At 52.9% G+C, this 26,633-nt stretch overlaps 5 protein-coding genes across 11 annotated transcripts; 2 read left to right on the top strand and 3 right to left on the bottom strand.

The window, feature by feature from the left end:
• The first annotated feature begins 1,156 nt into the window (after positions 1 to 1,156).
• TSPAN31 (tetraspanin 31) lies at positions 1,157 to 4,330 on the top strand. The gene is made up of 6 exons (XM_082422916.1): positions 1,157 to 1,374; positions 1,926 to 2,093; positions 2,356 to 2,436; positions 2,760 to 2,891; positions 3,211 to 3,324; positions 3,425 to 4,330. The coding sequence occupies exons 1-6, from the start codon at positions 1,312 to 1,314 to the stop codon at positions 3,497 to 3,499; spliced, it is 633 nt and encodes a 210-aa protein (XP_082279042.1). The 5' UTR covers positions 1,157 to 1,311; the 3' UTR covers positions 3,500 to 4,330.
• Positions 4,129 to 7,085, bottom strand: CDK4 (cyclin dependent kinase 4). 3 transcript variants are annotated; one of them, XM_082422881.1, is made up of 8 exons: positions 6,892 to 7,085; positions 6,213 to 6,449; positions 5,914 to 6,049; positions 5,633 to 5,800; positions 5,359 to 5,468; positions 5,047 to 5,097; positions 4,771 to 4,906; positions 4,129 to 4,537 (listed from the first exon to the last, which is right to left on the bottom strand). In XM_082422881.1, the coding sequence occupies exons 2-8, from the start codon at positions 6,428 to 6,430 to the stop codon at positions 4,445 to 4,447; spliced, it is 912 nt and encodes a 303-aa protein (XP_082279007.1). In that variant the 5' UTR covers positions 6,431 to 6,449; positions 6,892 to 7,085; the 3' UTR covers positions 4,129 to 4,444. The 3 variants fall into 3 exon arrangements, with proteins under 3 accessions (XP_082279007.1, XP_082279008.1, XP_082279009.1); XM_082422882.1 differs by having other exon boundaries at positions 6,213 to 6,467; positions 6,892 to 7,031; XM_082422883.1 differs by lacking the exon at positions 6,213 to 6,449 and having other exon boundaries at positions 6,892 to 7,031.
• Positions 7,086 to 9,541: 2,456 nt separating this feature from the next.
• MARCHF9 (membrane associated ring-CH-type finger 9) lies at positions 9,542 to 14,628 on the top strand. The gene is made up of 4 exons (XM_082422872.1): positions 9,542 to 10,515; positions 11,587 to 11,742; positions 12,368 to 12,560; positions 12,812 to 14,628. Exons 1-4 carry the CDS (start codon positions 10,159 to 10,161, stop codon positions 13,144 to 13,146), a joined length of 1,041 nt encoding a protein of 346 aa, XP_082278998.1. The 5' UTR covers positions 9,542 to 10,158; the 3' UTR covers positions 13,147 to 14,628.
• A 139-nt stretch (positions 14,629 to 14,767) lies between these two features.
• CYP27B1 (cytochrome P450 family 27 subfamily B member 1) lies at positions 14,768 to 22,375 on the bottom strand. 3 transcript variants are annotated; one of them, XM_082422816.1, is made up of 10 exons: positions 21,313 to 22,375; positions 20,505 to 20,695; positions 20,248 to 20,301; positions 19,798 to 20,000; positions 19,516 to 19,716; positions 19,264 to 19,436; positions 18,884 to 19,056; positions 18,600 to 18,678; positions 18,126 to 18,323; positions 14,768 to 17,788 (listed from the first exon to the last, which is right to left on the bottom strand). In XM_082422816.1, exons 1-10 carry the CDS (start codon positions 21,505 to 21,507, stop codon positions 17,675 to 17,677), a joined length of 1,581 nt encoding a protein of 526 aa, XP_082278942.1. In that variant the 5' UTR covers positions 21,508 to 22,375; the 3' UTR covers positions 14,768 to 17,674. The 3 variants fall into 3 exon arrangements, with proteins under 3 accessions (XP_082278942.1, XP_082278943.1, XP_082278944.1); XM_082422817.1 differs by lacking the exon at positions 20,248 to 20,301; XM_082422818.1 differs by lacking the exons at positions 14,768 to 17,788; positions 18,126 to 18,323 and adding an exon at positions 18,332 to 18,478.
• A 141-nt stretch (positions 22,376 to 22,516) lies between these two features.
• Positions 22,517 to 26,307, bottom strand: METTL1 (methyltransferase 1, tRNA methylguanosine). Of its 3 annotated transcripts, none has more exons than XM_082422898.1 (6): positions 26,064 to 26,306; positions 24,918 to 25,081; positions 23,796 to 23,980; positions 23,590 to 23,661; positions 23,331 to 23,432; positions 22,517 to 23,178 (listed from the first exon to the last, which is right to left on the bottom strand). In XM_082422898.1, exons 1-6 carry the CDS (start codon positions 26,177 to 26,179, stop codon positions 23,059 to 23,061), a joined length of 759 nt encoding a protein of 252 aa, XP_082279024.1. In that variant the 5' UTR covers positions 26,180 to 26,306; the 3' UTR covers positions 22,517 to 23,058. The 3 variants fall into 3 exon arrangements, with proteins under 3 accessions (XP_082279024.1, XP_082279023.1, XP_082279025.1); XM_082422897.1 differs by having other exon boundaries at positions 23,590 to 23,703; positions 26,064 to 26,302; XM_082422899.1 differs by lacking the exon at positions 23,331 to 23,432 and having other exon boundaries at positions 23,590 to 23,703; positions 26,064 to 26,307.
• Positions 26,308 to 26,633: the final 326 nt, after the last annotated feature.

The following is a 26,633-nucleotide window of genomic DNA, read 5'->3' as shown; positions in this document are numbered from 1 at the left end:
TGTTCTAAGCATTCTATATACATATATTAACTCATTCAATTTTCACAACAACCCAAGAGGTAGGTGTTTTGTTATTTATCCCCATTTTACAGATGAGGAAACAGGCACGGGCCAAAGTTTAAGTAACTGGCCAAGGTTACACAGCTAGTAAGTGGCAAAGTTGGAACCCATGCAGTCTGACTCTAGCGGTAAGATGATGCCACTTAACGCAGTCATAGAATCTAAGTACGCACAAATGTAAATCATTCTGTGGGTTTGAAGGGAGGTTTTTCATTTGTGTTCCTACTATGACTGCCTCTTTCTCTTGGGGGAAAGAGGAACTATGCCCTTTCCCATCCCCACGAAGAAGGCCGTGTGTCAAAGCACTTATTTAATAATAAACAAATATTGATCAACCACTATGGCCGCGCCTAGTGAAAATGTGAAGACCCCTCCTTCCCCTCATATTTATGCATATTCCAGACCCCTCCCTTTGTCATTTTTTTTTTTTTACGCGCCCAGGATCAGGCATGTACTCTGGACTCCAGCACACTCATGTCTGTACCTGTGGCTTTGTCACATACAGGAATGCGCCGGCCCGAGGCTGCTGTTTTTCATATTGAATTTCTAGCATGTTCACACCCCGTTAGGAGGGGATATGGAACAGACTATGTGTACCAGTGGACGCACTTGCAAACATGTGAGTATTTGCTAGGTGTCGCTGTGCCCAACCCGGGGCCTCTGTAGCCGGGGTAAATAGCTCAATATTTTGCTTCTCTGGGTGTTCCAGAGTGTGACGCAATAGCAGCGAACAAGGGCGTCATCATGAGGTCACTGCAGGACAAGGGGAAAGGGGCGGGAGGGCGCTCCCTTGAGGGGAGGAGCCCTTTCACCCGGCCCTCGAAGCGGCACCTTCTCTCCCTTCACCGGAGTTTCTCTAGAGCCTCCTCCCTCGGATAAGACCTCTTCCAGCTGCCACCACAGAAAACTCTGTTTTCAATCCGGGGTTTTGAAGTTTAGGCTCTGGTCACTATGAGAATCTCTGGAAGCCCTGCCCCCAGTTTTAAGTTTCATCCAATAAAGAACCTAAAGGAGGGGCCGGCAGGCGGTTCAGTGACGCAATGCAGATTGATTGGCATTCAGGCCATCGACGTCCTGGATTAGCTCCGAGTTTCGCCAATCCAAAGGCAGGGGTGGGACGGTGCAGGCGCAGAGGATTGGGTTTGGCTGGACTCGATTTAAAGAGACAGAAGCTGTCGGGGTCCAAGAAGACGGTACCCAAGACCCTCCCCCCAAGTCCTTGGGCCCACTTGGGTCCCCAAAGCTGGGGAGATGGTTTGCGGAGGCTTTGCCTGCTCCAAGAATGCGCTGTGCGCGCTCAACGTAGTCTACATGGTGAGGTTTTGGAGGTGGGGGAAGCTTCAGGGCGGAAAAGCGAGCAGGGAGAATCTCTAGGGTACTTCCGATGGGGAGAGGGGTGTACTGGGGATTCCGGGAAGATTCCCGGGAACTTCCGGCGAAGAGGGAATTCCTCGGGACTTCCGTGGGATGAGGGGAGACTTCCGGTGATCAGAGGGTTTGTCCGGGGGTGGGGGTAATGAACTGAAGGCTGTGGGCATAAAGGCCCAGCCCTCCCTCTTGTGAACTTAAGTTTCTCCCCAATAGAAGTGATGGATGAAGCTAAATGTTCCATTTTATATTCATAGACTCTACTATCCCTGCCACCTCCCACCCCTGTCCCAGCCATTCTGACCTCTGATGGGAGGAACGCCCAGGGATGCTTCTGGTCCTGATAGTAGCACCTCCTCTCCCTCATTCACACAAAACTCAGTTCTCCTTTTTTGTCCAACCCCCAGGCCCCGCCCCCCCCACCTCCCCCCGCCATGGCCTTTGGCTGTGGTGCACACTAGAATTCTTTGAGATGTATCCTGCTCTGTTTCCCATAGCTGGTAGGCTTGTTGCTCATTGGAGTGGCTGCTTGGGCTAAGGGCCTGGGTCTGGTGTCCAGCATCCACATCATCGGAGGAGTCATTGCTGTGGGAGTCTTCCTTCTTCTCATCGCGGTGGCTGGACTGGTGGGTGCTGTCAACCACCACCAAGTACTGCTGTTCTTTGTATCCTGACCTGAAGTGATGGGGGCACTGGGGCTCCTGGGAGGGCCAAGTCAGCTAGGATGTTAGTGACAAGGGTAGGAGACCTCAGGGATCTTGGGGATATGTCTCCTTGCCCTCCCTTATACCATACTCTATGAAACAGAAACTGATTTTATTGTTTTCAACTGACATAATTTTATAAGTTCTATGACTAGATCAGATGGTTATTATAGGTGGAACATAAGAGTCTAGGACTTTTTTTTTCCATAACTCTTCCTCTCAGTACATGATCATCCTTGGTTTGGTCTTCGTTTTCCAGTTTGGAATCTCTTGCTCATGTCTGGCTATTAACCTAAGCAAACAGGTAAGAGGGTGCCCTTTCAAGTACTTGATTTTTTCCCCCCACTAACCTCTAACTCCTTACTCTCAGTCTGGCCCCAAAGGTCATTCTTAGGTCCACTACTTCCAGAATCTTGAGCCATTTGCTTCCTCTGGGATGTCTGGCTAATTGTCCATGAGGATGATCCAGAGGAAGTGGATAGTTATCATTGTGTCTGCACCTTTGCTTCTGAAGGATGTTAACTCCCTTCACTCGAACAGGGAAACGGAGGCACTTGAACTGGGATCAGGATGTAGGGGATTCTTAAGGTTAGCAGCAAATAATTTCCTTCTGCCTATACCCTCCAGACAGATGTCATCAATGCTTCTTGGTGGGTGATGAGCAACAAGACCCGGGATGAACTGGAAAGAAGTTTTGATTGCTGTGGCTTGTTCAACCTCACAACCCTGGACCAACAAGATTATGCTTTCTGCACTGCAGTGAGTTGGTGTGGGAAAGGGTGCAGGGTGCCGGGGCGGGAATGGTCGGACACTGGGTAAGGCCAATGCCCCAACTGGCAGATTTGAGTTTGAATGTGATTGCCTCTCTCTAGTAGCTCACTTGTATTGGGGCTGTGTGCTGGTGGGAGTGGCGGGGTGGATACAGAGACTAGAGAATTAGCCAAGTGAGAGTCCAGTCTGTAGGGTACTGATGAGGAATTGGAAGATAATTTCTAGGGTCATTCACCATAGATATTAGGATAGAGCACTGTAGCAATTCTGCATCCTCCAAACACACATACGTGTGTTTTATCCTCAGATCTGCAAGAGCCGGAGCCCCACATGCCAGATGTGTGGAGAAAAGCTTCTTAAGCATTCAGATGAAGCCCTGAAAATCCTGGGGGGTGTTGGACTCTTCTTTAGCTTTACAGAGGTAACATTCTCTAGTTCCCTTATGTCCTTTCTCTACACCCCTAAGTCTTAGCCCCAGAGATTCAGAATTGGTGCTTATCTCTTTCCCTTTGCTTCTACAGATCCTTGGTGTTTGGCTAGCAATGAGATTTCGGAATCAGAAGGATCCTCGAGCCAACCCCAGTGCCTTTCTATGAGACTTTGGATCCTTCTGACTTCTCTCCTGCTGTCTGCTCTAAGCTTTTTCTTCCTTCCTTAGGGAAAACCTGGGGTCTATAACCCTTTTTGTTTGAGAAAAAGGAAAGGCCCTTTGCCATGCTCCCTAAAGATGATTGAATAGCTAGGCTTTATGCCTTGACATGTTTTGTTGGGAGCAAGATTATAAGGAATAAAGAAAAACCTTCCTTCCTCTCTCCCTAAGTGGATATGGGAAGCTCCTGGCAGTGCATGAAATGGGATGGGGGTTAGAGTCATTCCTGGCTGTTTCCCCTCTTCTCCCTTCCACATACTAGACCATCTCAACACATCTTTGCTCCAAGAGTAAATCAGGGACAGATCCAGAGAGAAAACCAAGAACTCTTGTAATAAGCAGGACTCGGTTTGGGGAAGTTCAGTGAATACAAAAATAAAAACCAAACTCCATAATCAAAGAAGCAACGTAAGTGCCTTTTCTTCTCTTTAGTTAGTTGAGGGGCTCCACTGACTATGTAGGCCCTGTGACCTAAGGAGAATGTGCAGGGAAGTTCCATCTTCCAAATGGTTTTTTCAAATCCCCAAACGGCAAAGCCAACCAGAGAAAGAAACATTAAAAAAAAAAAAGACCAGATTTCTTTGTTTTGTTGTTTTTCCTGTATAAAAAAGGATCCCAATATCAAGGTATAGGGAAGGGGAAGAACAAGGGACATACCCCTTGGTGTAAGGACACAGAGGGGGCAAGAGAAGGATAAGCCTCAAAAGGAGGGGTGGGAGGGGAATGTCATTAAGGCAGCAAAATATTCTCTATAAAAAGTTGGAGTCGTCTCCATAGCCTCAGAGATGAAGGCAGAGATCACCTTCTTAGTGGGGGGCTCTCCACTCAAATGTTCAAAGGAAGGGAAATGTTGGCTTCTCTTCTCCTGGTTCTGTTGCAACCATTCCATGGCTCACTCTGAGTTACCTTCTGCCTTATGTAGATAAGAGTGCTGCAGGGCTCGGAAGGCAGAGATTCGCTTGTGTGGGTTAAAAGTCAGCATCTCCTGAGAAGGGAGGCAAAGGTCAGAAAACCATGAAAGAAGATTTCTGCTCACCCCCAACAATACCTGGGATGGGCTATTTTCTATATCCGTCTTTGTGGACAGCCATTCAAAGCAGCAATAAAAACTAGCCCATCCACCAACAAGTCTCAGTAACCACAATGTGTTTGGGTCCCTTTTATCCTGCTCCATTTTCCACCCCAATCTCACCCCATGCCCACGCCCAAGCCCAGTACCAGCAGCAGCTGTGCTCCAGACTCTTCCATCTCAGGTACCACCGACTGCACGGGGCGGGGCCCTCTGGGGGAAAAGGCTCCTCGGGGTAGAGACACATCTCGGGGCCAGTCATCCTCTGGAGGCAGTCCGATCAGGCTATGGGGAACAGGAGAATTCTGGTCAGGAGGGCCCTTCTCCAGCCCCCATCTCCAGGGGCAGAGCCAGTTGCCATTCAGGGCTCAGCAGAAAGAGAAGGACTCAGAATGGAAAACTCTTCCCCTCTGCAGGTCACTTACTCAAAGATTTTGCCTAACTGGTCAGCTTCAGAGTTTCCACAGAAGAGAGGCCTAAGGTGAAAAGAGACATTCATTTAGGTAGCAGTCATTTTCAAAGATATGGTAGTAGAATGACTACTACTTAGTGGCTCAAAACACAGGGTATGGAGAATGAAGGGCTACGAAATTCCTAATTCCACGACATTTCAGAGCTGCTGGTTACGGACAAGGTGGCCAGTAGAATTCGAGTGGAAGAGCGGGCAGGGTATGGATGTGGTTTATGAATATGAGATTTGGGAAATTCAAGATGTTCAGGATACTTGGGCCCCATACTTTCGACGAAACATCTCTGCGAAGATACAGCCAACACTCCACATGTCCACAGGTGTTGCATATGTAGACTGCAGAAGAACTTCTGGAGCACGGTACCAGAGTGTAACAACCTAACGGGAATAAGAAGAGTGGATGAGAGCACTACGAATTACCCTGAAGCACAACTGCTTCACTAAAATCAAGGATGTGAAAAACACATGCCTTCTCAACTGCTATGGGCAAACACTCTCCTCCCCCAGCCAGAACCCATTTTGGCTACCATCATTCTACTGACCACAGGTGTAAGTGCCATCTGGTAGCTGTAGATTCTGGCCAGGCCAAAGTCAGCCAGCTTGACTGTCCCACCACTTGTCACCAGAATGTTCTCTGGCTTCAGGTCTCGATGAACGATGCAGTTGGCATGAAGGAAATCTAGGCCTCTTAGAAACTGGCGCATCAGATCCTGGTTTGGAAGGGGGAGGTACAGAGAAACTGGGAACTAGGCACCATACCTGAAATCACAACAGATGCTACTACAAAGGTCCCAATCTACCTCTCAGTGTCTGCCCACCTTACCTTGATGGTCTCCACTGGCAAGCCTGGCGGGGGTGCCTTGTCCAGATATGTCCTTAGGTCTTGGTCCACATGCTCAAACACCAGGGTCACTTTGGTCTCCCGGTCAGTTCGGGCTGTGGCACAGACGTCCATCAGCCTGGCCGGAACAAATGGTAACTCACTGAGCAATCATCTTTGACCCAACATGGCCTCCTCTATTCCCTCAGGGTCCCCACTTCTCTCCTGACCACCAGTCCACACCTATAGGTTAGGTTGTCTTTTCCCTTTTACTACCCACTCCCAACCCTCCATCTTCTCACCGCACAACATTGGGATGCTCAAAAGCCTCCAGCCGCCGCAGTAAAGCCACCTCACGAACTGTGCTGATGGGCAGGCCCCCTCCAGCACCTCCTCCATTGGGGACTCTTACGCTCTTGAGGGCCACAAAGTGGCCACTGTGGGGATCACGGGCCTTATACACCGTCCCATAGGCACCAACACCAATCTCAGCCACTGGCTCATATCGAGGGGTAGCCATTCTCAGACCAGAGGAGACCCTACAATCACAGAGACTCCTACCACCGAAACTCCTTCCAGTTCGGATGGTATGAGCCTGCAGCAACAAAGTGACTCCCACAAAAGACATCACAAAGACAACACCAACAGCATCCCGTCCCTTTCCCAAACTTCCATGATGCCGACTCCCAGGTAACACAATGACCCTAACCCCAACCCCTCCAGCCGCGTGAGCTCCTAGAATAAAAAAATGCATTTTCCTTTGGGGCGATCGAACCCCGCACAAGGGAAATGCCACACGACACACTCCCTACATCGAAGACCCTACACCCAGTCCCTGAAATTGCACCTTCCTAAGGCCACAAAGGAACATATCACACCCTGCCCCACTTCCCGCCCTCGAGCGACCCTTCCATAACCAACCCGCGTAGGAAGCCGTGGAGGGCGAGTATGGTCCCCATTCCTGGAAAGGGCTACACTTACCTCACCCCGTGTCTGGAGCTGCGGGGGCGGCCCGTTATCGGGGCCCCGGAGCCGGTTCCTGCGGCGCCATACACTCGAGCTCGGTCCGGGACAGCTGGACGCTACGGGCCCGACCATAGACACAGGCCGCAGGCTAGAGCGGCCCCCTTTACCCCCACCCTCACCATGTGACCAGCTGCCAAAGAGGCGCGCGGAAATCGAGGGGGCGGGGCGAACGCCGGACGTTCGGAGCACGTGACCATACTACTCAGGCGCAGAGGGGCAGCCGGGAGCGGCTTTGAACGAGAAGGGGGCGGGGAGGGGAAAGGGGCGGAGGGGCGATGGCAACCACGTGATCTGTTGCTATCACACGTGACCGCTTGACATTGCTTGGAGAAGCAGAGGTGTGGTTACGCAGCAGGGCACGTGACTGGCTGCCGTAACTCCGGCTCGGGGGTGGGGCGGGAGAAGAGAGAGGGTGGAGTCCAATGCGATGCCATGGCAACCGGGGCCACCCAGGATTCCCAACACTGGGCTGGAAGCCGAGCCTGAGTGCATCTCCAGTCTCACTACCCATCTCTCACTCTTCCTCCTTGCGGGGAGGTGGGTCGGGGGACGGGAGGTGGTGCGGTCGTCTTTCTGCTCCACCGCTATCGGAAAAACATATTCTCATTTGTGTCTTTGTTTCACTCATTCAACAAATTTTTACTGAGTGCTTGCTTCCTGTATTTATGTGGGGGTTTTGTTTGTGTCCTTTAAACTAGTGATAAGGCTATCTGTGAAGATATAGCCACATATTTTATATGTGGTCATATAAAATAGGGAGTAGACAGTACCCATATGAGGGCAAAACTAGGATTAAAGGACTGATGGAAGGCAGATTAATACAGTAATCCAACAGGAAGAGTGGCAAGGTAATGCCCTTCCCTCTTCCCAACTTTCACCTCTTCCTGGGAGTGTTAAGGCAGAGACCAGATACCTTCTGGCAGAGAAGTTACTGATGAGCCAGAAACAGGAATACTTGAACTTTAAGGTTCTTTTCTGCAGTAAGATGCTATGACATATGTGTGTATGTGTATATATATGTGTATGATACTATATACAGCAGATATAGATGGGTAGATATAGGAGTGAGCATGTGCAAGGAAGTTACCACCACGCTGCATGAAAATGACTGTGCCCTTCTGCAAAACCTTGTGACTCCTTATATGGGGTCATTGTGTTTCCCTTTTTTCCCCTATTGCAAGCTTTCTTAGCCCTTGCCCCTCCTCAGAACAGACTTTTCCTAAATAGACTCTGTTCACAGACATCTAGGTAGACAACAGGCAAGTCTCTCTGACTTCCCTTGTCTTACTGGCTCCAACTTCTTTATCTCCCAACCCTTTGGGGGAATGGGAATAAGGGAAGGAAGGAATCAGTGTCTCATTTATGATAAACTGTCTAAAATCTGAAACCATTCTATTACTCTATTTGCTCTCCTTGTGCCCTAACTTCTATTCTCCTTAACCATCTGCCTGAGGATGTAAGAGTTCAGGCTTGAGATTAATATAAACCATGCTCCAGGGCAAAATGGAAGACATGTCAGTATAGATTCCCCCTCTTTGCATTCTGCTTGTTGTAGTTCTGGGCCCTTGCTGGCAAAGGCAACTGGGACACTAGTAAGAAAAATCTCAAGGTCCTAACTGGCTAAGGGGCTTGTGAGGAGTATGTTTCATTGGCTGTTTTGCTAGGATTGGTTGGTCTGTAAACCTTCTGGAAGGCTAAGTGTCTCTGAGTGTGTCAAACTTCCATCCTACACCAGCAGGGTCCACTTTAGCCTCACCCTCCACTCACTGTTTTTAAAATAGAAGTCATCCTCTATGTTGGCTTGGGTTCCAGCCCCTTTTTCTGATTCATTCATCCACCATCCAAAATATTTGAATGCTTCATAAGAGCATTACTCTCCTTAATCACTTTCTATTGAGGATCCTTAGTTTGACAGTCTGTCCCTGATTACATACCCTCCCTTCTCCTGTTAATTACTCTTTTACTAATTAGTTTTTTCCATTGTGTTTGACCCAGTGAGCTCCCCTGGAATTCCTTTTCTCTAAGCACTGAAAAGGAGAGGAGAGGGAGGATGTAAGTGTAAGGCAGAAATAATGTGATGAGGGGGTACAACTGGTTCTCAGGGTCAAGACCCCCATAAGAGCAAAGAGCTAAGCATGTGCGTGTGTTACGTATTGTTCACTTCAGTTGCAGTGGTGGTGGGTCAGGAGAATACCAGGAAAGACACTCATCCCTTTAGCATTCCAGTCTCCCTTGCTCACTCACCTCCCTCACACATTACAATTACACACTTCTGTTTCTCATACAATCCAATTCGAGCCCTTACACACTCATCTCTTTTCCATAGTCACACACCGTGCACACGTTTCAGTCTTTTGTGTAAAAATGTTTATTGCTTGAGTCCATCTCTTGCTCACTCACCTCGGACAGTTGCATAGCTTGCTTTCTTTGCACACTCCCATTTTGCACAAGCCTCTCCCTCCCTGGTGCACCTGCGTCTTTGACCACTCACCTTCCATCCTCACCCGCTCACCCCCCCAACACACACACCCCCATTCACACACCTATTCTACCCTTGCGCACACCCCCTTTCCTTGGCCACTCCCCTCCCTCCACCCTCCCCCGGGCTCGCACACTCGCCCCCGCCTCTGGGGACACCTGCTCGTGCCGGGCAGGGCGGGGATGCGCAGCCGCGGCCACTTCTCCTCCTCTCCCCTTCCCCGCCCCGCCCCTCCCTCCATCCCTCACCGGCTCCCCGGCTCCCGCCCCGCCCGCCCGCCGCTCCGGGGGGGTCTCCGCCGCCGCCGCCGCCGCCGGAAGGAGCCGCCATTTGCCACCGCCGAGCGCACGGGCCGAGCCGGAGCCGCGAGCCGGAGCGGGACTGGGGCCAGGAGGACGGCGATGGGGGGCGGCCCCGCCGCAGGGGGACCGGGGCGCGTAACCCCGGGAGCCCGGCCCGCCCCGGACCCGGACCCGCGGGGCGCGACACCCTGAGCCCCCCTCCCCGCCCACTGCCCCGGCCATGGCTGCCCGCCCCCCCGCCCCCGGGCCGCCAGCCCTCTCGGCCCCGCAAGCCCCGCAACCCCGGCTGTGGCAGCGGTGAACGGCTCTCGCAGGCCCCGAAGACCCCAGCCGGGCTCGGCTCTCCAGCGCGCGCCCCCTTCCCGGCCTTGTCCTCTCCCTTCCCCCAGCCGCCCGAGAGCCCCCCTTGCACGCCGCCCCCCGCCCCCCGGCGCCCGGACGATGCTCAAGTCTCGGCTCCGCATGTTCCTGAACGAGCTGAAGCTGCTGGTGCTGACGGGCGGGGGGCGGCCCCGGGCCGAGCCGCAGCCCCGGGGGGGCGGGGGAGGCGGCTGCGGCTGGGCGCCCTTCGCCGGCTGCTCGACCCGGGACGGCGACGGAGACGAAGAGGAGTACTACGGGTCCCAGCCGAGGGCCCGGGGCCTGGCCGGCGACAAGGAGCCGCGGGCCGGACCCCCGCCGCCGCCCGCGCCGCCGCCGCCGCCCCCGGGCGCGCTGGACGCCCTGTCGCTCAGCAGCAGCCTGGACAGCGGGCTCCGAACCCCCCAGTGCCGAATCTGCTTCCAGGGCCCGGAGCAGGTAAGGCCCGGTCATCCGGCGGGGCGGGGAGGGGTGGGGCGCGCACCTGGGGCGCCCGGGGAGACCGGGAACAGGGGGCGGGGCCTGAGGAAGCTGGGCGGGACCCAGCGCCCGGGGTGGAAGTGGAGTGAGGTTGGGGGGCTTGGCTGGAGACTCCGGGAGCGCAGATATGGCGTGGAGGGGGATCAGGGGTCCCCAGGAAGGGGTGGGGCTTTCTCCTGGGAGGGCTCAAAATCTCTCTCTCCCCTTAACCGAGACACCCTTTCTCGCCCACTTCTCTCACCCCAGGGTCTCTGTAGGCCGAGAGGGCCTATCCTCTGGGAGGTAGGCAGAGAGGAGAATGCTTCTTGAAGGGAGGGGCCCAGCCGGTGCCCTTGCCTTCCTCAGTAGTTCTCTACGTGGGGCACTTTTCTTCACTTCCCATTCCACAACTTTCCTTCTCATTCCAAAGAATATCCTCTGTTTAAATGTTATGGACAAAGTTGTCCCGGGATAGTATGGGGGGGGGGTGTCTCTATGTCGTGAGAAATTGCTCTTTGATTAAAGGGGAACACCCTCCACTCACACCCTTAGGATTTCCCCCTTTTTGATACGTGGAAACTGAGGACTGTAACCTATCCCAGTCTGCACCACATCTGTGAAATACTTTACAGTGATGGGGAGTGGGTTAGGAAGGCATGGCTCAGAAGCTCTGACCCTCCCTTCCTGTCTCTCCAGATCCTAAATGGCAGCCTTCCATTTGGGAACCCTTAAAGGGCACCCTCCTCAAACTCTGGAAACAGAGAAGACCCAATATTCACCGGCCAACCCTCCCCCGGCCCCCCAGTCCCTTTCCATGTCTCTTCTATTGGGCCAGGGAAGTTTACCTTGAGCTCTAATTTTTTTCTTTTAGGCTGCAGCCTTAGCTTCTTGCCCTGTTTTGGGTGAAAAGCCTGATTTATTTTTTTATTTTTTATTTTTTTTAAGGTGGGAGACTGACTGACCTGGAGAGGAGGTTTTCCTCTCCTGTAGTGGAGAGGACTGGGGTCGGGTGGCGATAGCTGACAGGAACCCTCCTCACTCTTCCTCCAGGGGGAGCTCCTGAGCCCCTGCCGCTGCGACGGCTCCGTGCGCTGCACGCACCAGCCCTGCCTCATCCGCTGGATCAGCGAGCGGGGCTCCTGGAGCTGTGAGCTCTGCTACTTCAAGTACCAGGTCCTGGCGATCAGCACCAAGAATCCCTTGCAGGTGAGGTGCAAGGGGAGAACTCTGAGACTGGGGCAAGGGCCTTTCAGCAATTAGAATCAGGGACCCTCCAGGGAGCCTATTTAAGCATTTACTCTTGCTTTCAAAGTCACCCTCCTTACCATTGCCATAATTTAGCGTCTGTCTGTAAATCCTCCCTTCCTTCATTTACTCACAAAGACATTTATTGGACGCCACCTGTGTTCCAGGCCCTGGGACAACAAAAGAGGAAAAGATGGTAGTGCTGCTGCTACTGCTGGTAGCAAACATGTAGAGTTTTCTATGTATCAAGTTCTTGGTGTGTATTAACTCTTTTAATCTTCATAATAATCCTAATAGTTATGTTACTTAGCCAGTAAGTAATGGACTAAGGATTTGGAATTCAAACCTAGATGGTCTGGCTTCAGAGCATCTGCCTGATCATGCCTTTCTAAAATAAGACAGAAAATGATCTCAAACAATGTGAGAGATGCCACATTCTAGATGTGATCAAGGCACAGAGAAGCAGATTGTTAATCCTGCCTGAAGGGTTTCGGGAAGGCTCCTGGTGCATCCTCCTATTCAGGGCCACCCTAATCTGGTCCTCTGTCTCTTTCTGTGACTTTTTGGAGCCTTTTCTCCCACACAGTGGCAGGCCATCTCCCTGACGGTCATTGAGAAGGTCCAGATTGCAGCCATAGTTCTGGGCTCACTCTTCCTTGTCGCCAGCATCTCCTGGCTCATCTGGTCCTCACTCAGCCCTTCAGCCAAGTGGCAACGGCAAGATCTGCTCTTTCAGATCTGCTACGGCATGTACGGCTTCATGGATGTTGTCTGCATAGGTGAGGATACCTCTCTCTCTCTCACCTGCTCAGCATCTTCCTCCAACTCACACACTTAATTTTCCCTGCCCATTCCCTCAGTTTCATGGCCACATTTTCTACCATTGGGGGCCTTTAGGGCTATCTCCCTTCCCTGCTTCTCCAGGCCCTTTGCAAACCCTATCTCCTCCCCCTGGAGAAATGCTTGCTTAAGTACCTCTGGCCTAGGTCTGGGCAGCAGTTCACCCTGGATTTCTTATCCTCTTGCTCAGGCCTCATCGTCCATGAAGGCTCCTCTGTCTACCGTATCTTCAAGCGCTGGCAGGCAGTAAACCAGCAGTGGAAGGTCCTGAATTACGACAAGACCAAGGACATAGGAGGAGATGCAGGGGGAGGGACGGCAGGGAAGCCGGGCCCCAGGACCTCACGGACGGGCCCCCCGACTGGGGCCACCAGCCGCCCCCTGGCCGCCCAGCGCATGCGGACGCTCTTGCCTCAGCGCTGTGGTTACACAATCCTGCATCTACTTGGACAGCTGCGGCCACCAGATCCCCGTTCCAGTTCCCATTCTGGCCGCGAGGTTGTCATGAGGGTCACCACAGTCTGAACTAAACTCCAGGAGTGGGGATCTTGAATCAGTGCATCAGCCAGAGATAAGCTGTCATGGCTGCTGGAGGTACCACCTGGACAAGGTGTTTGGGGCACACTGCCCCACCACTGAGGATCTCTGTGGGCAGCCTCAAGCTGGAGACATTGTCTGGCCTCTACTGCCCGCTGGGTAGAGAGGCCTGGATGACATTCCAGCCCCCACTGACAGCTCCTCACACTCGTCTTGCGGCAGCCAGTGGGCAGGTGGGGAGAGCATCTTTTCTTCCCTAGAGAACCGTCCTTACCTCAGCTCCTAGGGCCTCCAGCCCCCCAGCTCCACTATGGTGACTTGGTGAAGGGGGACCAATGCCAGAAGAAAGGGGCTGTAGACCCCCCCAATCCCCACCCCATGGCCACAGGGCAGCTGGCAATAAGACTAGTATACATTGACCTCCCATTCCCTGCATGAGGGTGGGGGTACTTCCCCCTGCTCCTCCCCCCATTGCATGGGGGGAGGGCATAAAGAATCATTTATATGCACGTGGAGACTCCTTTCTCATCTGGGGCTTTTCTGGAGGGTTGGGAGGTGTGGGCAGGTTTCTCTGCAGAGGCTGCAAATCCCAAATGCAGCAGTGGATTCTGAGTTGGAGGTGTAACTCCCACTTGGTGGTGAATAATTCACATTGGCTGCTAGGTGGCAGTGCTCAGAAGTATCTAAGGGGTGGACCTGACACCTGCGTGTTGTGTGATTTAGAAAAAAATCTCTCCACGTGGTTTTCCTGCCTACCTCATAGGGTTGGATTGAGGATAAATGAGGGATAGGTTGAATGCCATTGCAAAGAAAATCAGTGATGGCATAAAAAGATCTCTAGACTAGTTGATGGTCCATTTATTTCAAACAATAGCTGGTTAACAAATTCCAAAATGTTTTTCATCTGGAGTTGCACAGAGCCTTGGAAATTTGTGTTAAGTGTTATAATAGATATGGAAAATATGAGGGGAAATAGACACTGCGCATGTGAAGGATAGTGGTTATTTGCAAGAATGAGAGCTCCTCCAGCTCCCTAAACATTGGGGAATGGGGAAGCCTGGAGCAATCCTTCTAGTTCTGGGGATCTTGTGGGTTCTATTAATCCCTACCAGGTAATGTGCTCACCCAGAGAAGTGGTATGAAGTGAATTTGGACTCGTTTGGAGTGAGACAGACAGAATTTCTCAGAGTTATGAGTCTCCAACCCCAGTTTAAGCTACTGCTATGGCAATTCAGGGTCACAGGTCTGATCCTGCTGTGCCCCAGCTGGTGATATTAACTGGAAGATCTTGTGCTTGGAGCCAGCAGCATAGAGGGCTGTTGTTTATAGAGAAGAGGTTTGGGACGGACTGGTTAAATGTCAGCCTAAAGCCTGGTCCCTTTCTCTTGAGGCCTTGGGGCTGTGTATTATATGAATGATGTTGTCTTTTACGTGAACTATTCATCAGCAATTAAAATAATTACTTCATAACATTGCTTAAGTCAGATCCAGAGGCCTTTCCTATTATTGGTCCTTCTCTCAGGGAAGATTCTGCTCTGCCTTCTCCCTGGAAATGTTTTGGGGACAGTGCTTCTCTATTAAAGGTCACATATCCTTGCCCAGGAAATGGTCTTCCCCATCCCTCTCCAAAGGGGGGTCTTGGTCGCTGTCCGCGGTGCTGGCACCCAGACTCGCCTGGGAATATAGGAACCAAAGCTGTACTTGGGTTTGAGTTACCTGGAAGTGTTGAAGTGCATCACCTCCAAACTTGGAGGGGATCAAAGTGGAGAGAGGACTGAGGCTGAGCCTCCCATTTTTCCAGTGGGAAATCGTTTCCCAGAGAGATAACCTTCCACATTCCCCACCTGGGGAGACAGAAGGGCCAGACTTCACTGATTTGCCTTTCACAGAATAGCTGGTGGAGACCAAAAGGGAGACAGTAAATCCAAGTGACTCTTAGTTCTTATCCTGGCAGACAGGGCTTAGGTAGCTATGACACAGATGAGGCTTGTGCCAAGCCTGGGCTGTCCCCCACAATGGCCGCACATGGAGGCTCAGACATACCCAAGAGCACAGGCACGCTTACACACAAACACACCGCCCCTGTTTCCACCCTGTGTCCTAAAATGAGGCCCGGTGAGACAGTATGTTCCCTTCCCCTTCAGGACCACTGGAGGTCTTGGTATGGAAGTTGGGACCAGCGATCTGTAGGGTCCTCTTTCTTTCCCTTATTCCACCTTTAAGAGATTCTTGTCCAGGAGAGGGGTCATAAGAACTGCTGCCCTCCTCAAGTGAGCCGTCCTATTTTCCCATGAGGAGTGTGGGTGTGCAAAATCTTCCCCAGTGATTCCAGAGGAAAGGGTCTGAGAGGAAGCTGGGCGTTACTTCCCCTCCAAGCTCAAAACTGCTAAAAATCAGGTCACTTAGGTTCAAGTTGAGCTTAGTGATAGGGAGTGGGGGTGGAGACTGAGAACCCAGTAGAGAAGGAGCTGAGAGGAGGGGCAATAAGAGCACACAAACCTTGGTCTCTGCACAGGGCCTTGGGTATACACTGCCCCTCTGTAGGTCTTACATAAATAGATAGCTCCCAGAATGCCAGTGGCTGACGGAGTTTCTGCAGTCAGGGAGCCATGTCTAGGGCAGGGGCTGAGGTGGTGAGAGGAGGGGGAAGTGTGAAGTGAAATCTCTGTCTCCATCTGCTAATTGGAATGGAGGGGAGCAGGAGGAAGGGGAACAAGTCCTGACATGGGGAGGGTAAGCTAGGCTACAGAAGGAGCTGCAGGGAATGTGCTGAGAGATGTATTTGGATGGAAGCTAATCTATATACATTACAAGGGGAGAAGGGAGCCCAGCCACTGGGGGGCCAGAGAATGCTGACTCAGGGAAACAGGGGCTCCTGCTGCCCACCCCTCTTCTCTTGCCTTGGTGCCCTAGGGCTTCTGGCCACCTCCACACTTGGCTTTCATCCTGTCTGTCTGACTTCACTTCTCTGTCTGTATCCCTGTCTTTCTCTGAAGGAAATTGCCTTGGAGCACCTTCTCCAGGCAGGACAGAGTGTCCATGCTAAGGTGTCCTTTGGTCCTGGCACTTCAGGTTCCAAAAGCACTCTTCTACCAAAGAGTCAGCCGTCTCTGGCCATCTCGGCAAGTCCCTATCCACCCTTTTAACAGCCAAGCCCTTGAAGCTACTTTTCACCACCACCCCCTTAATCTCTTACAGGGAGCCAGACTTGGCTGTTCCCACTACAGATAGAAATGTGTCTGGCAAAACTGACCAAACATAAAGAATAATTTAATAATTAGTTCTCTTTATGTACCTGTGATAGTCCCCCAAATTTTTATAAAATCTTGTCCTCAATGATCTTCTCTATATTTTGGAGATAATTAAATGTAGAATCACAAGTGAATAGTAAGTTCTGTGGTTTGTCTTTAAGATTAAGTTAAGAAAATAAAAAATTAAAGAAAATTGCTAAATTACTTAGGCCACAGTTCTGTAATTTAAATCACTGCCTCAATCTGTGATGGCCGTAATTATTAAAAGTATCTTCATTAATTAAAAAAAAAGAAAAAAGAAAAGAAATGTGTCTGGGTTTGTGATGCAAACCATTCTCCCAGGTGTCTAGACCTCCCACCTAGGTCCTGTTATGGGGTCACTCCCAGGACCTGAGAAACCAAAGTGGAGGGTTTGTGTGATGGTCTTGCCTCCAGGTCTTATAGGAAGTGAGAGTGGAAAATAAGTCAGTCAAAAGTCAAGGATGGAACATTCAAAAAATTTTTTAATTTAAAAACTTCAATATATAAAAGGAAGGGTTGGGCAGGGACAGGTCCAAAGATATCTCTGCCTGTGACCTAAGTGGTGGGACAAGCCAAACCTAATAGTGACCAGAGAGCCAAGGAGAGTTTTTTAAAAATCATACACCAGGTGAGGATAGACTCACCTTCCTAGGGGCAAAATGAGGAAGGAGCAGGGTAGACAGAGCCTGGTAAGCTGCTTATCCCTTCTGCCACATTGTCCAAATACAATCTGAGAATCGATATGGTGTCACCCAGTCAGGGATAGGCCCTGGCAGGGTGTTTAAAGACAGAATAAGACCTCATCCTTCCTCTCAAAGAGCTCACATGCAAGGAGAGAGGATCAACCAGGTGCAGACCAGATGCACAGTTACTTAGCTCATGCCATGATAAGTGCTTAGCTAGCAGCAAGAGTGAATACTGTGAAGCCCCAAAAGGCCAGTGGTCGAATTCTTCCTCAGGCCATCCAGCATTATTAGTTAAAATCAGAGTTGGCCCTTGAAGGATGCATATGATTTGACCAGAAGGGCTAAGCAGGCAAATGGACCATGGTTTTCTCAGGGCTTGCTGGGTCAGGCCAAGTGCATATTTCACACCTCGATCAGGGCTGCTTCAAGCACTTTGCTATGGTCTTTGTAACCCGTTTGGTCAGATAGGCCACAGGGGAATACACATATCTTGGTCTTATGCCTGATAAACCCCTATGATGAGAGAAACGGTGATGGTGACAGTGTGCTTCCACAGGACTATCTGTCCACAAACTGTAGGTTGATGCTTCTCTCAGGTACCAGGACAGTCCGGGTCATGGGTCTGACTGGGGCAGCACCTGGCTCAGGCTGCACCTCAAAGTGGATCAAGATCTGGAAAGGGAGGAGGAAGGCTATCACTATGGGAGGGGTCTACAACGGTGGGCTTGATTGGTAATGGGCATTATTAGTGTTAGGATGGTCAGTGTTGGAATGGCACCTGTGTCGGGTAGGGGATGTCTGGGATGTCTTAGTTAATGACGGTAAGAGATTATGGTAGGGAAAAAGATAGTCCAAATACCCTCGCTCACCCTCCAGGCCTATGATGGGATTGACATATTTCAGAGGATTAGGTCTCCCAAGTCTTATATATTTTCCTATGCCTATCAGGAGAAGAGCTCATGGCTTTAGAGCTCCGGTCTGGGGAAGGTAGAAGATCTAGATCACTCACCTGGGCCAAAGCCATTTGCAGCTCAAGCTCTGCCAGGCGTCTCCCCATGCAGCTGCGCTTGCCAAAGCCAAAGGGGAGAGATGCAAATGGATGGGGGGCTGGACCATCCCCTAGCCATCGAGCTGGACGAAAAGAATTTGGCTCTGGGAACTGGGCGGGATCCCTTGAAGTGGCATAGTGACACAGAGTGACCAGCGTCTGGTGAGGGAGGCACACAAACTTGTCAATTTGGGCCCAGGAACGCCAGGAGGGAAGTAGAGAACAGGATCTACGGACTGGGACGAAGGCAGGCTCTGGTTGGTTGCGATGTGGAAGTTTTCTGGGGCTACTTTTCTCTACTGCCCCATTATATCCTAGAGAGGCATTGAGGCCAAGGAGAGGGTTTGAAGGGCTTATTGGGAGTATCTGAGAACAGGAACAGCCCCAAGGTAGTGAGGGATGGCTTAGCAAAAGGGGCCCATAGGCTCTACTCACATTTTTGGGGATAATATAGTCACCCACGCAAATGTCTTTGTCTGGGACACGGGAATTTCCAGGTACCACAGGGTACAGTCTGGATTGCAGGGCACAAAAGGGAGACAACAAGATGAAGCTGGGGGCTGTAGCCTCCCTCTCATGCCCCCCCCAACTTCCAAACCCATTCTTGGCCAGGCGTAAAGTACCATTTTCCTCTGATCTCTCTCCCTGCTCCCGTCCGCTAGCTGCTTCCCCAGCCCTTCCCCAGCATTTTCTCTAGCTCTCCTCTTCTGCCCCCTCACCTTAACACTTCCCTGATCACAGCCTTCAGCAGGGGCACCTGCGACAGAGCAGTGGCTGAGGGGTGGGCACTGGAGCCGGGGCCCAAGGCAGCTGTGATCTCAGAACGGAGTGCCGTCTGGACTTTGGGGTGCCGGGAGAGTTCATACAGAGCCCAGGAGAGCGTGTTGGACACCTGAGGGGACAGGTGAGAGCGTCAGAGGGGTTGAGAGTGGGGACCCAGCGTAAGGGGCAGAATATGAGGCAGTCAGGAACCCAGGAGGTGCTAAGCCAAACTGGCCTAGAGGACCATAATGGATCCCCTGCAGCAGGAAAATGGCCCCTGAGATTGAGGAGGTTAAGCTGCGGAAGTGGGACTCCCAACATGGAGGGAGAACCTCACCGTGTCCACTCCAGCCAGTAGCAGCTCCGTCACATTCCCTAGGATGGACGGGGCAGGCAACTCTTCCCGGAACAGGAAGTAGGTCAGGTGCGCTCCAAATCCCGTGTCCTCCTCAGACTTTCCCTGGCTCCTCATGGCTACCTCGGCCTCTCGCCGCTCCACGTGCTGCTGGGCTGCGGGCACAGGGGACAGGGACGCCTCACTACCGCTGAACACCTCTGTGCTCCCCCACTCCGACTTCATTTGCCTTACCAAATGCAAACATCTGGTCCCAGTCTCGGCAGAGGCGGCCCCAGGGTCCGGGCACGAGGCGGTGCAGCCAACTGGGCATCGCCATGGTCAACAGTGTGGACACAAACACCGATCTCACCGCGCGGATGAAGGTCTCTGTGTCTGGTGGCACTTCGGCCTCCAGGCAGCCGAGGCGGGAACCCAGCAGCACCGCAGCGATGCCTGGCCGGGAGGGGGCGCTGTCAGGGCACCGGGAGACCCGGACCAGGTGCCTCCTACACTTGCCCCTGTCTAGGGACTCACCTTCTAGTCCAAACTTGTAAAACTCTCCTGCCACGTCTCGAACCAGGGCGGGCGGCCCAGCGCCCAGTCCCCGCTGGCGCCGCAGTCGCCGCACAAGGTCACCGACCACGTCGTGCAGGGTCCCGGCATAGCGGGCGGCCGCTTGAGGCCGGAGGAGGAGCGGGGCCAGGAGGCTCCGGAGCCTCTGCCATTCTTCGCCTTCCCTGCGGGGGTGTGGAGAAGGGGCGCATCAGGGCAGACGGTGGTGTGTAGAGGCGGCCCGACGGGGCTGGTTGCGCTGGAGAAGGAGTGTGTTGGGCTGGGGTGGCCAGGAGAGGGATTGCGTCTGTTCCCTTGGGGGTACAGAAACCTGCCCCTGCCTGCACCCGCTTTCCATCCCCCCTCCTCGTTACTCATTTCCTGCCCCGGAGGGGCCTGGGTTCCTGGGTAAGCTGAGTCACAGAATCTTACTTTACATCTAGATCCTGGTGCCTCAGCCCCTTCCGTGAGTTCCCAGGATTCTGGCTTCAAAAGAAAAAGAGCGGAAAGGGAGGCGAGAGCCGGGCTCTCTACCTGAGCTTGGGCGAAACAGACTGGGGTGGAAACCTCGATTTGCCAGAAGGTTCGGGGAAACGACCGACCTCCCTCCACATCCCCAGACTGCCTCCAGACCGGCCACAAAAGAAGAACGCAGCTGGGCGTCGGGGCTTTGGGGCCAGAGGACTCACGCGGTGAGCAGTCCGCAAGCCCGCTGGCGGCGGCGACGGTGCTCCGCCCAGGGTGAGAAGCTGCAGCGTTCGGGCCGGGGTCCCTCCTGTCGTAGCAGCTGCTCGACGAGTGTAGGGGTCGCCACGTACACAGTGCGCACCGTCCCGAAGCTGGCCAACCACACCGGCCCAAAGCGCGCGGCGCCCTGCACCTGGGAGAACAGGAGCAGCGGACAATGGAGACCCGGGCCGGCGACTTCCACCTCGGCTCGTGCCAACGCCAAGGGCGTTGTTTGGGGTTTGAAAGAGGGAGCTTCTGCTCCCAAGCAGTGTAAGGCTCTGATGCTGCAAACCTCTCCTCCTCTTTCCCTCACTTCCCATCCCTAGGAAGTTTGAGTGTGATTGACAAAGGGGGGGGGGCGGGCGGGGAGGGGGGACTTGGTGCAAAGCTGACATTCAGGACCTCTCTTTGGTCACCTGGGCGGAGAAACCCCTAAAGGTTCCTCACGTGGACTGTCCATCTCAGGACGAGCCTCCACTGAATGTACAGGAGCGCACTAACTTTAAGCCAAACGTGCCTCCCGCGCACTTGTCCTGGATCTACCGAGTCTCCAGAATTCTGCACGGCGAGAAGGCGCTTTCTGAACGCACTCCTCTGCTGGTGTTGGGACAGACTCCGCCCCTGGCAAACCACCGACCCCAGTCCCAACTTGTCTTTTCCATAATTCATGGGCATCTGTTCTCACTGGCCCTCCCTCCTACGTTCTGCACTAGGGTGTTGTTAAAGCCAACCTCCCCAGCTTCCAGTCCCGAGAACGGTTCCCTCTACCTGAAGCTCGTGTAGCCGTGACAGTCCCCCCTTGCAGAAAAGTTCAGCAAGGAAGCCGGGCGTGGAGGGGCCTGGGATGTCCGCCAAGCCCCGGGGCGCCGAGTCCGAGCCTCTGGAGCCCAGTGAGGCGCCCAGCTCAGGAGGGCAGCGGACGCGATGGAACACTCTGGAAGCGAGCTTGAGGGTCTGGGTCATGGTCTGGCTGGGGAACCCGCGAAAGCGTGCTTCTCAGGAGCATCTTGCCCCAGCCCCTATTTAACTCTTGGGCGCGATAGTGGCAACGCCCCCTCTTCAAGCTCCTCAGCCAATCCCCTCTCAGGAGTGGTCTGTGCTGGGGATTAGCACCCAGGAACAGTAGGCGGGGCCGGAGCTGCCACAGAGGCTCCCTTGGATCTCATGCTGCAATGACCCTCTTGGGAGGGGAGGCTTCTCCTTCTGGGCTGGTGCCCTAGTCCAGCAGCCTAAAAATCTCTTCCTCGGAAAGGCTATTTGGTGAGGCTTAGGTGACCAAGATACAGACTGGGTCCCTGGTATTCCCATCACTTCCTCAGGGAGCTAGGCCCACTGGGGCCCATCCTCAGGAATTCCCCATCCTCCAGCTCCTCCGGGAAGGGAAGCAGGGAAGAGGCACAGCTGTAGCTGTCCTCAGATTCCAGGCTCATCGGGATGCACCTTTTTGGTATGTGAGCACAATTTTCCTGCATTACTACATCTCCCCCTCCCCCTGTACCTGACACTGGGCAGATAGCAGGTGGGTTAATGGGTTAAGATGGTTCCAGGAGCCTTCATCTTTATTCCTTGGGAAGGGGGGTTGGTCTTTTCTGTCAACAAGCCCTGTCCTTCCAGCCATGGTAATTTGGGGCTTGAGGAGCAGAAATGAAGGAACTTTTTGCAAATTATAAAAGTTGAGAGATTTATCTGGGCTCCTGGACAGAGCAAGGGCTAAGCGAGTGCTCTGAATCTCCAGCTGCCTCAGTCCCCTTTGTGGGGCTTTCTAGTCAGCAGCCCCTTTCCACTTTTAGCCTCAGAATCCTCCCCAGTTCACCTGTCTGCTCCTCACTCCCGCGCCCCCGGCCCTGGCATGCTCTGTGTCAGCAAGTCAGCTCTGAAGTTCTGGAATCAAAGCAAAGGTCAACATGAAGGAGAGGGTCTCCACCACCACACCCTCCCAGGATCTCCAGAGACAGCAACAATAAACGGAACACAGATTCCACAGGTCAAGTCTTAGGCAGGGAGAGGACAGGAGTGATACACACTCTAGCCTTTCCTGAGAAACAGCAGCATGGGATGTGCACACATACACGTTACCCCCTGAACTGCAAAGTAAACACGAGTGGGCAGGTGATTTGAGCTTAGCAGGCAGTTTAGATGGACAGTGGAGAACTGCGTTCTTCACTCCAGCTGAGAAGGAGAAATCCCAGGAGAAGGGACTGCTAAGGGAGAGCAAGACTCCACTCCCTTCCAAAGATCCCTTCTGGTCCAAGGCCTTTTGACCTTCCCAGTCAGCTGCTTTTGCTTTCTGCTGCCACTGGAAGGGTAAGAAGGTGAGAGGAGTCAGGGATGGTCATGAACTCCAGGGTTCTGCCCTGGGCAGTTCCTCAACTTCTTTGAGAGACTGTTGCCGCTCAGCCCTAGCAGGCTCAGCTGGGAAGGTCCAAGGGCCCAGTCTTCTTTCCAGTCCCTGGAAGATGGGGTCCAACTAAGGCAAAGTCAGTGATCAGGAAGGGTAGGATTGGGGGTCACTGCCTAGAGGGTGGGATCCTGTATTCTTCGGAAGATGGCTGGGAAATTCTTTCCTCCATTGCGTAGAACTTTCTTTCCCTCCTCGGTCGAGGTGCCCAGATGTCCCACAATGGGATCTTCACTCTGGGAGAAGGAAGGGTTCAATAAGTCCTTGCCCTGGTCCCAAGACACCCATCCCATCCTCCTGGCATTAAGCTAGATTCAAAGAATACAGAACCACTCTGGAAAGGACCTTTCCAGAAATCTTTGCAATTTCCCTTAGGCCCCCTACTTACCAGCTCCTCCAGAGGCACACGCTCAAACAGGGGGTGCCTTTCAAAATGGGTGCACATCCAGTCATGTAGCTCCAGCACATCAGTTATGGTATATACCAGCCCCTGTGCAGGCGAAGTCACCTTAGATAGGGGGCTGCATGCAACTGAGCAGCAGGATCACGGGGGTGGTGGTGAGTCCTAAATGCACCCCCACTGAATTCTTAGTGGAAGGTCCCTTATTAGGCCCCTGACCCCATCCTCCCTCCCACTCTCGACTCACCCCAACTCTCAGCACGTAGGCATATTCTGCCAGCAGTGTGGGACTGATGATTCGCCACTTGTGCTTTGTCCGCTTGAAATGTGGGTCAGGGAAGAGGAAGAACATCTTTGTCAGCTGTGAGACAGACGTGTACCAACAGGGTTGTGAGAGCCTGGCCTCCATGCCCCACCTGCTTACCAGCCTAACCCATGGGTGCCCCTCCCCACCTGGCCCTTGCGGAAGAAGTTAGGAAGGTGTTTCATGGCATTGCTACGGAGACAGGCGATGTTCTGGAAACCACCTCCAGGAGCCGCTCGTAGGGCCCGAATCCGGTCTTGCACATAATCTGAGACTTTCACCCGGATCTCCAGACCCAGAATCAGCGTGTCTGGGAACAGCGGTGACAGTTCCACTGGACACAGAAATAGGAATGGAATCATCAACCTCATACTTGCAGGATATACAAAGGAGTCAACACAGGAAAGGAAGCCTCAATCTGCAATTACCAAAATCAGTAATGACAAGAGTGGCAAGAGAGCTACCTGGATGGATGGCTCTGTGCTGGAGGAGTGGGCTGGGGGAGACCCAAAAAAAGTCACCAGGACTGGAAGTGGGAGGGCCTGGGAATACATGTATCTTTGCATGTGCTTTAAAGTCTTCACAGTGTTTTCACACATTGTCTCATTTAATCCTCATTACATTCTGTGGTAAATTGCAAAGATGAGAAAACTGAGGGTCGGAAACGCCCGAAGTCACAGAGCTAAGAAGAGGTAGAATCAGAACTTGAACCATGGTTTTCCGCCACCAAGTACCATGCGCTTCCTCTCTGTCATGCTGTTATTTCTATGGAAGATCTAAAAACAGAGAAGTTGGTCCAGCATGTATGGCTGGGACAATACAGACAACACAAGAGAAATTCGAAAATATGAGCATGGAGAAGGAATGAGTTCTGGTGAGGAAGGGGGGAGGGGGAGGGGTGGTGGTGGAATCCCTGAGAAAGACAGTTCAGGATCACTGGCCACAGCGACTAATCTCTGACGCTTGTGCTGACCAGCTCACTGACCCGGCACCTGGCAGGTGAAATGGCTCACGTAGGGACTGGGGCCAGGGGCAGGGCCAGACAAGACAATCCAATTTCTAAGAGGCTTTGAGGCAGCCCCCTCCCTTCTCCAGGGCAAAGGCCACAGACCCAGAGTGGAGGGAAAGTGGAGGTTCTCCACACTGATGTCACAGCACCAATGTCTGGTCCGAAGGGGAAAGGCCAACTATGCCCCCGCCCCCAAACCTGCTGAGTTGGCAGAACCTAGGCGTTGCCTCTCCTTGCCGCAGAGAAAGGGCCAGGGTGTTACCTAACAGGCCGCCATAGCCACAGCCTATGTCTGCAAACTCCACTTGGGCTTCAGCTCTCTTTTCTTTCTTATCCTTTGGGTCATCGTGGCTCTGATTTTGAGTCAGTGGAGCAAAGAACTCTGGGTATAGCTCAGACCAATCCATGTCCTCTGGCTTCACAGGGCTATTGGAGAGAAGACGTGAGAAACATGAGAAGGTTGGTCATACCATTGCAGAAGCAGTACTGTGTGTGTGGGTGGATGGGTGAGGGTGGGAGATGGATGAGAGGAGGGTTTCTCAAAAATTCTGTAAGAGCGGGCCCTTTGGCCTCTAGGAAGCACAGTGGAAACCACCCTTAACCCCCCAGTGTGAATCATAGGCCTATCATGAGGCCCATGATTGCTGATCTGCCTGTCTCCATTTCCAGGGTTGATGTGACTCTGGCTGGGCAGCTCTCCTTTCTGGGGCTCAAGTTTCCCTTGTCCCAGAGATTGGCTGCCTAAGGCATAGGGACTTTGCTTTGTTGAAGTTCTTTGCGGGAAGAGGATGGAGTAAGGTGTGGGCAGGATTGTGTATAAGTTTGTCTTCTTTTAAAATTAATTTTTATTGGAGTATAGTTGATTTACAATGTTGTGTTAGTTTCTGCTGTACAGCAAAGTGAATCAGTTATACATATACATATATCCACTGTTTTTTAGATTCTTTCCCCATATAGGTCATTACAGAGTATTGAGTAGAGTTCCCTGTGCTATACAGTAGGTTTTTATTAGTTACCTACTTTATATATATAGTAGTGTATATGTCAATCCTAATCTCCCAATTAATCCCTCCCCCCAAATGTCTTTTTTTAAATCCCACAGATGAAACTGAAAGATGGAAACGACATTCGGCCTCCATTACTCTAGTCTCAGTAACAATTTCTTTCTCTTCCCAGACTTGCAACCCTACCCAGCCTTCGGCCAGAACGCCACGCCCCCTCCCAACCCGCCAACTCCGCCCTCTGCCCAATCTCCCCGACCCACCCTCCGCAAACTGACGTCACCCAGCTGATCCTCCCGAGCCTACTCTACACCCTCCAACCGTCCCAGCACAATCGCTTTTCCGGGCTACTCTGAGAATTCTGCCCTCCTCTCCCTCCCCCGCTCGCCCCTGCCCTGCTCACTCACTAGCGCAGCGTATGGTCCGCCATGGGGTTGGAGTGAGCCCGCTGCCGATAGTAGCGCTTCTGAGGCTGAGGGGCCTCGGCTCCTGCTGCGGCGTCCCCAGTCTCCGTTCCCGCCATGATCCCCAGCCCGGGTTTAACCACCGAACCCACGTGGAGACCGAGGCTCAGGGCGCACGAGAATGACGCACGAAGGCACGTAGTGAGCAGAGCCCACCCCTTAAAGCCCCAGGAGTGAATTCTGCCGGGCTGGGCAGGGAGGACCGCAGAGGGGCCGCGCGGGAGGGCGCCTCCGCGCCGCTGCTCTTTAACTGGGCTGGCAAGGCCAGACCCGCACCCAGCCTCTTTCCTTAGCCTGCTTCTGTTTGGTCTGGGTTACCACCCCGGTTGCAGGCCCCCGTGCACCCCGCAGGTGAGAGGGGTCCAGGGACCCCGCTTCCTACGGTGAATTAATCCTCCCTCCTCTCCCCTTCTCCCGCTCTCCGAGCAGTCGACCGGGTCTGACCCCCGTGGTCCGGCGTGAGTCCCATCGTGTGTGCGCTGGGGACCGGAGCTAGGGAGCTAGGACTTCCAC

The sequence above is a fragment of the Balaenoptera physalus genome (assembly GCF_965194825.1).
Source record: "Balaenoptera physalus genome assembly, chromosome: 13".
In the NCBI taxonomy this organism is placed as follows: domain Eukaryota; kingdom Metazoa; phylum Chordata; class Mammalia; order Artiodactyla; family Balaenopteridae; genus Balaenoptera; species Balaenoptera physalus.
The sequence above is the reverse complement of the archived record's forward strand: the minus strand, read 5'-3'. Positions and strand labels throughout refer to the sequence as shown.

Bases quoted from the DNA above. Each gene is read 5' to 3' on its own strand.
- TSPAN31 (XM_082422916.1), top strand. From the start codon at position 1,312: ATGGTTTGCGGAGGCTTTGCCTGCTCCAAGAATGCGCTGTGCGCGCTC. The intron at 1,375-1,925 runs GTGAGGTTTTGG...TGTTTCCCATAG, and splicing joins CGCTCAACGTAGTCTACATG to CTGGTAGGCTTGTTGCTCAT. The intron at 3,325-3,424 runs GTAACATTCTCT...TTGCTTCTACAG, and splicing joins TCTTCTTTAGCTTTACAGAG to ATCCTTGGTGTTTGGCTAGC.
- CDK4 (XM_082422881.1), bottom strand. From the start codon at position 6,430: ATGGCTACCCCTCGATATGAGCCAGTGGCTGAGATTGGTGTTGGTGCC. The intron at 5,801-5,913 runs GTAAGGTGGGCA...CTTCCAAACCAG, and splicing joins TGCCAGTGGAGACCATCAAG to GATCTGATGCGCCAGTTTCT. The intron at 4,538-4,770 runs GTACTGGGCTTG...CTCCCTTCTCAG, and splicing joins CTGGAGCACAGCTGCTGCTG to GAGATGCTGACTTTTAACCC.
- MARCHF9 (XM_082422872.1), top strand. From the start codon at position 10,159: ATGCTCAAGTCTCGGCTCCGCATGTTCCTGAACGAGCTGAAGCTGCTG. The intron at 10,516-11,586 runs GTAAGGCCCGGT...CTCTTCCTCCAG, and splicing joins GCTTCCAGGGCCCGGAGCAG to GGGGAGCTCCTGAGCCCCTG. The intron at 11,743-12,367 runs GTGAGGTGCAAG...TCTCCCACACAG, and splicing joins GCACCAAGAATCCCTTGCAG to TGGCAGGCCATCTCCCTGAC.
- CYP27B1 (XM_082422816.1), bottom strand. From the start codon at position 21,507: ATGACCCAGACCCTCAAGCTCGCTTCCAGAGTGTTCCATCGCGTCCGC. The intron at 20,001-20,247 runs GTAAGATTCTGT...ACACCCCCGCAG, and splicing joins CACCAGGATCTAGATGTAAA to GGAAGGCGAAGAATGGCAGA. The intron at 18,679-18,883 runs GTGAGGGGGCAG...CCTGCAATCCAG, and splicing joins GTGATCAGGGAAGTGTTAAG to ACTGTACCCTGTGGTACCTG.
- METTL1 (XM_082422897.1), bottom strand. From the start codon at position 26,179: ATGGCGGGAACGGAGACTGGGGACGCCGCAGCAGGAGCCGAGGCCCCT. The intron at 23,704-23,795 runs GTGGGGAGGGGC...TCTGTCTCACAG, and splicing joins ACTTCTTCCGCAAGGGCCAG to CTGACAAAGATGTTCTTCCT. The intron at 23,179-23,330 runs GTAAGTAGGGGG...TCCTTCTCCCAG, and splicing joins GTGTGCCTCTGGAGGAGCTG to AGTGAAGATCCCATTGTGGG.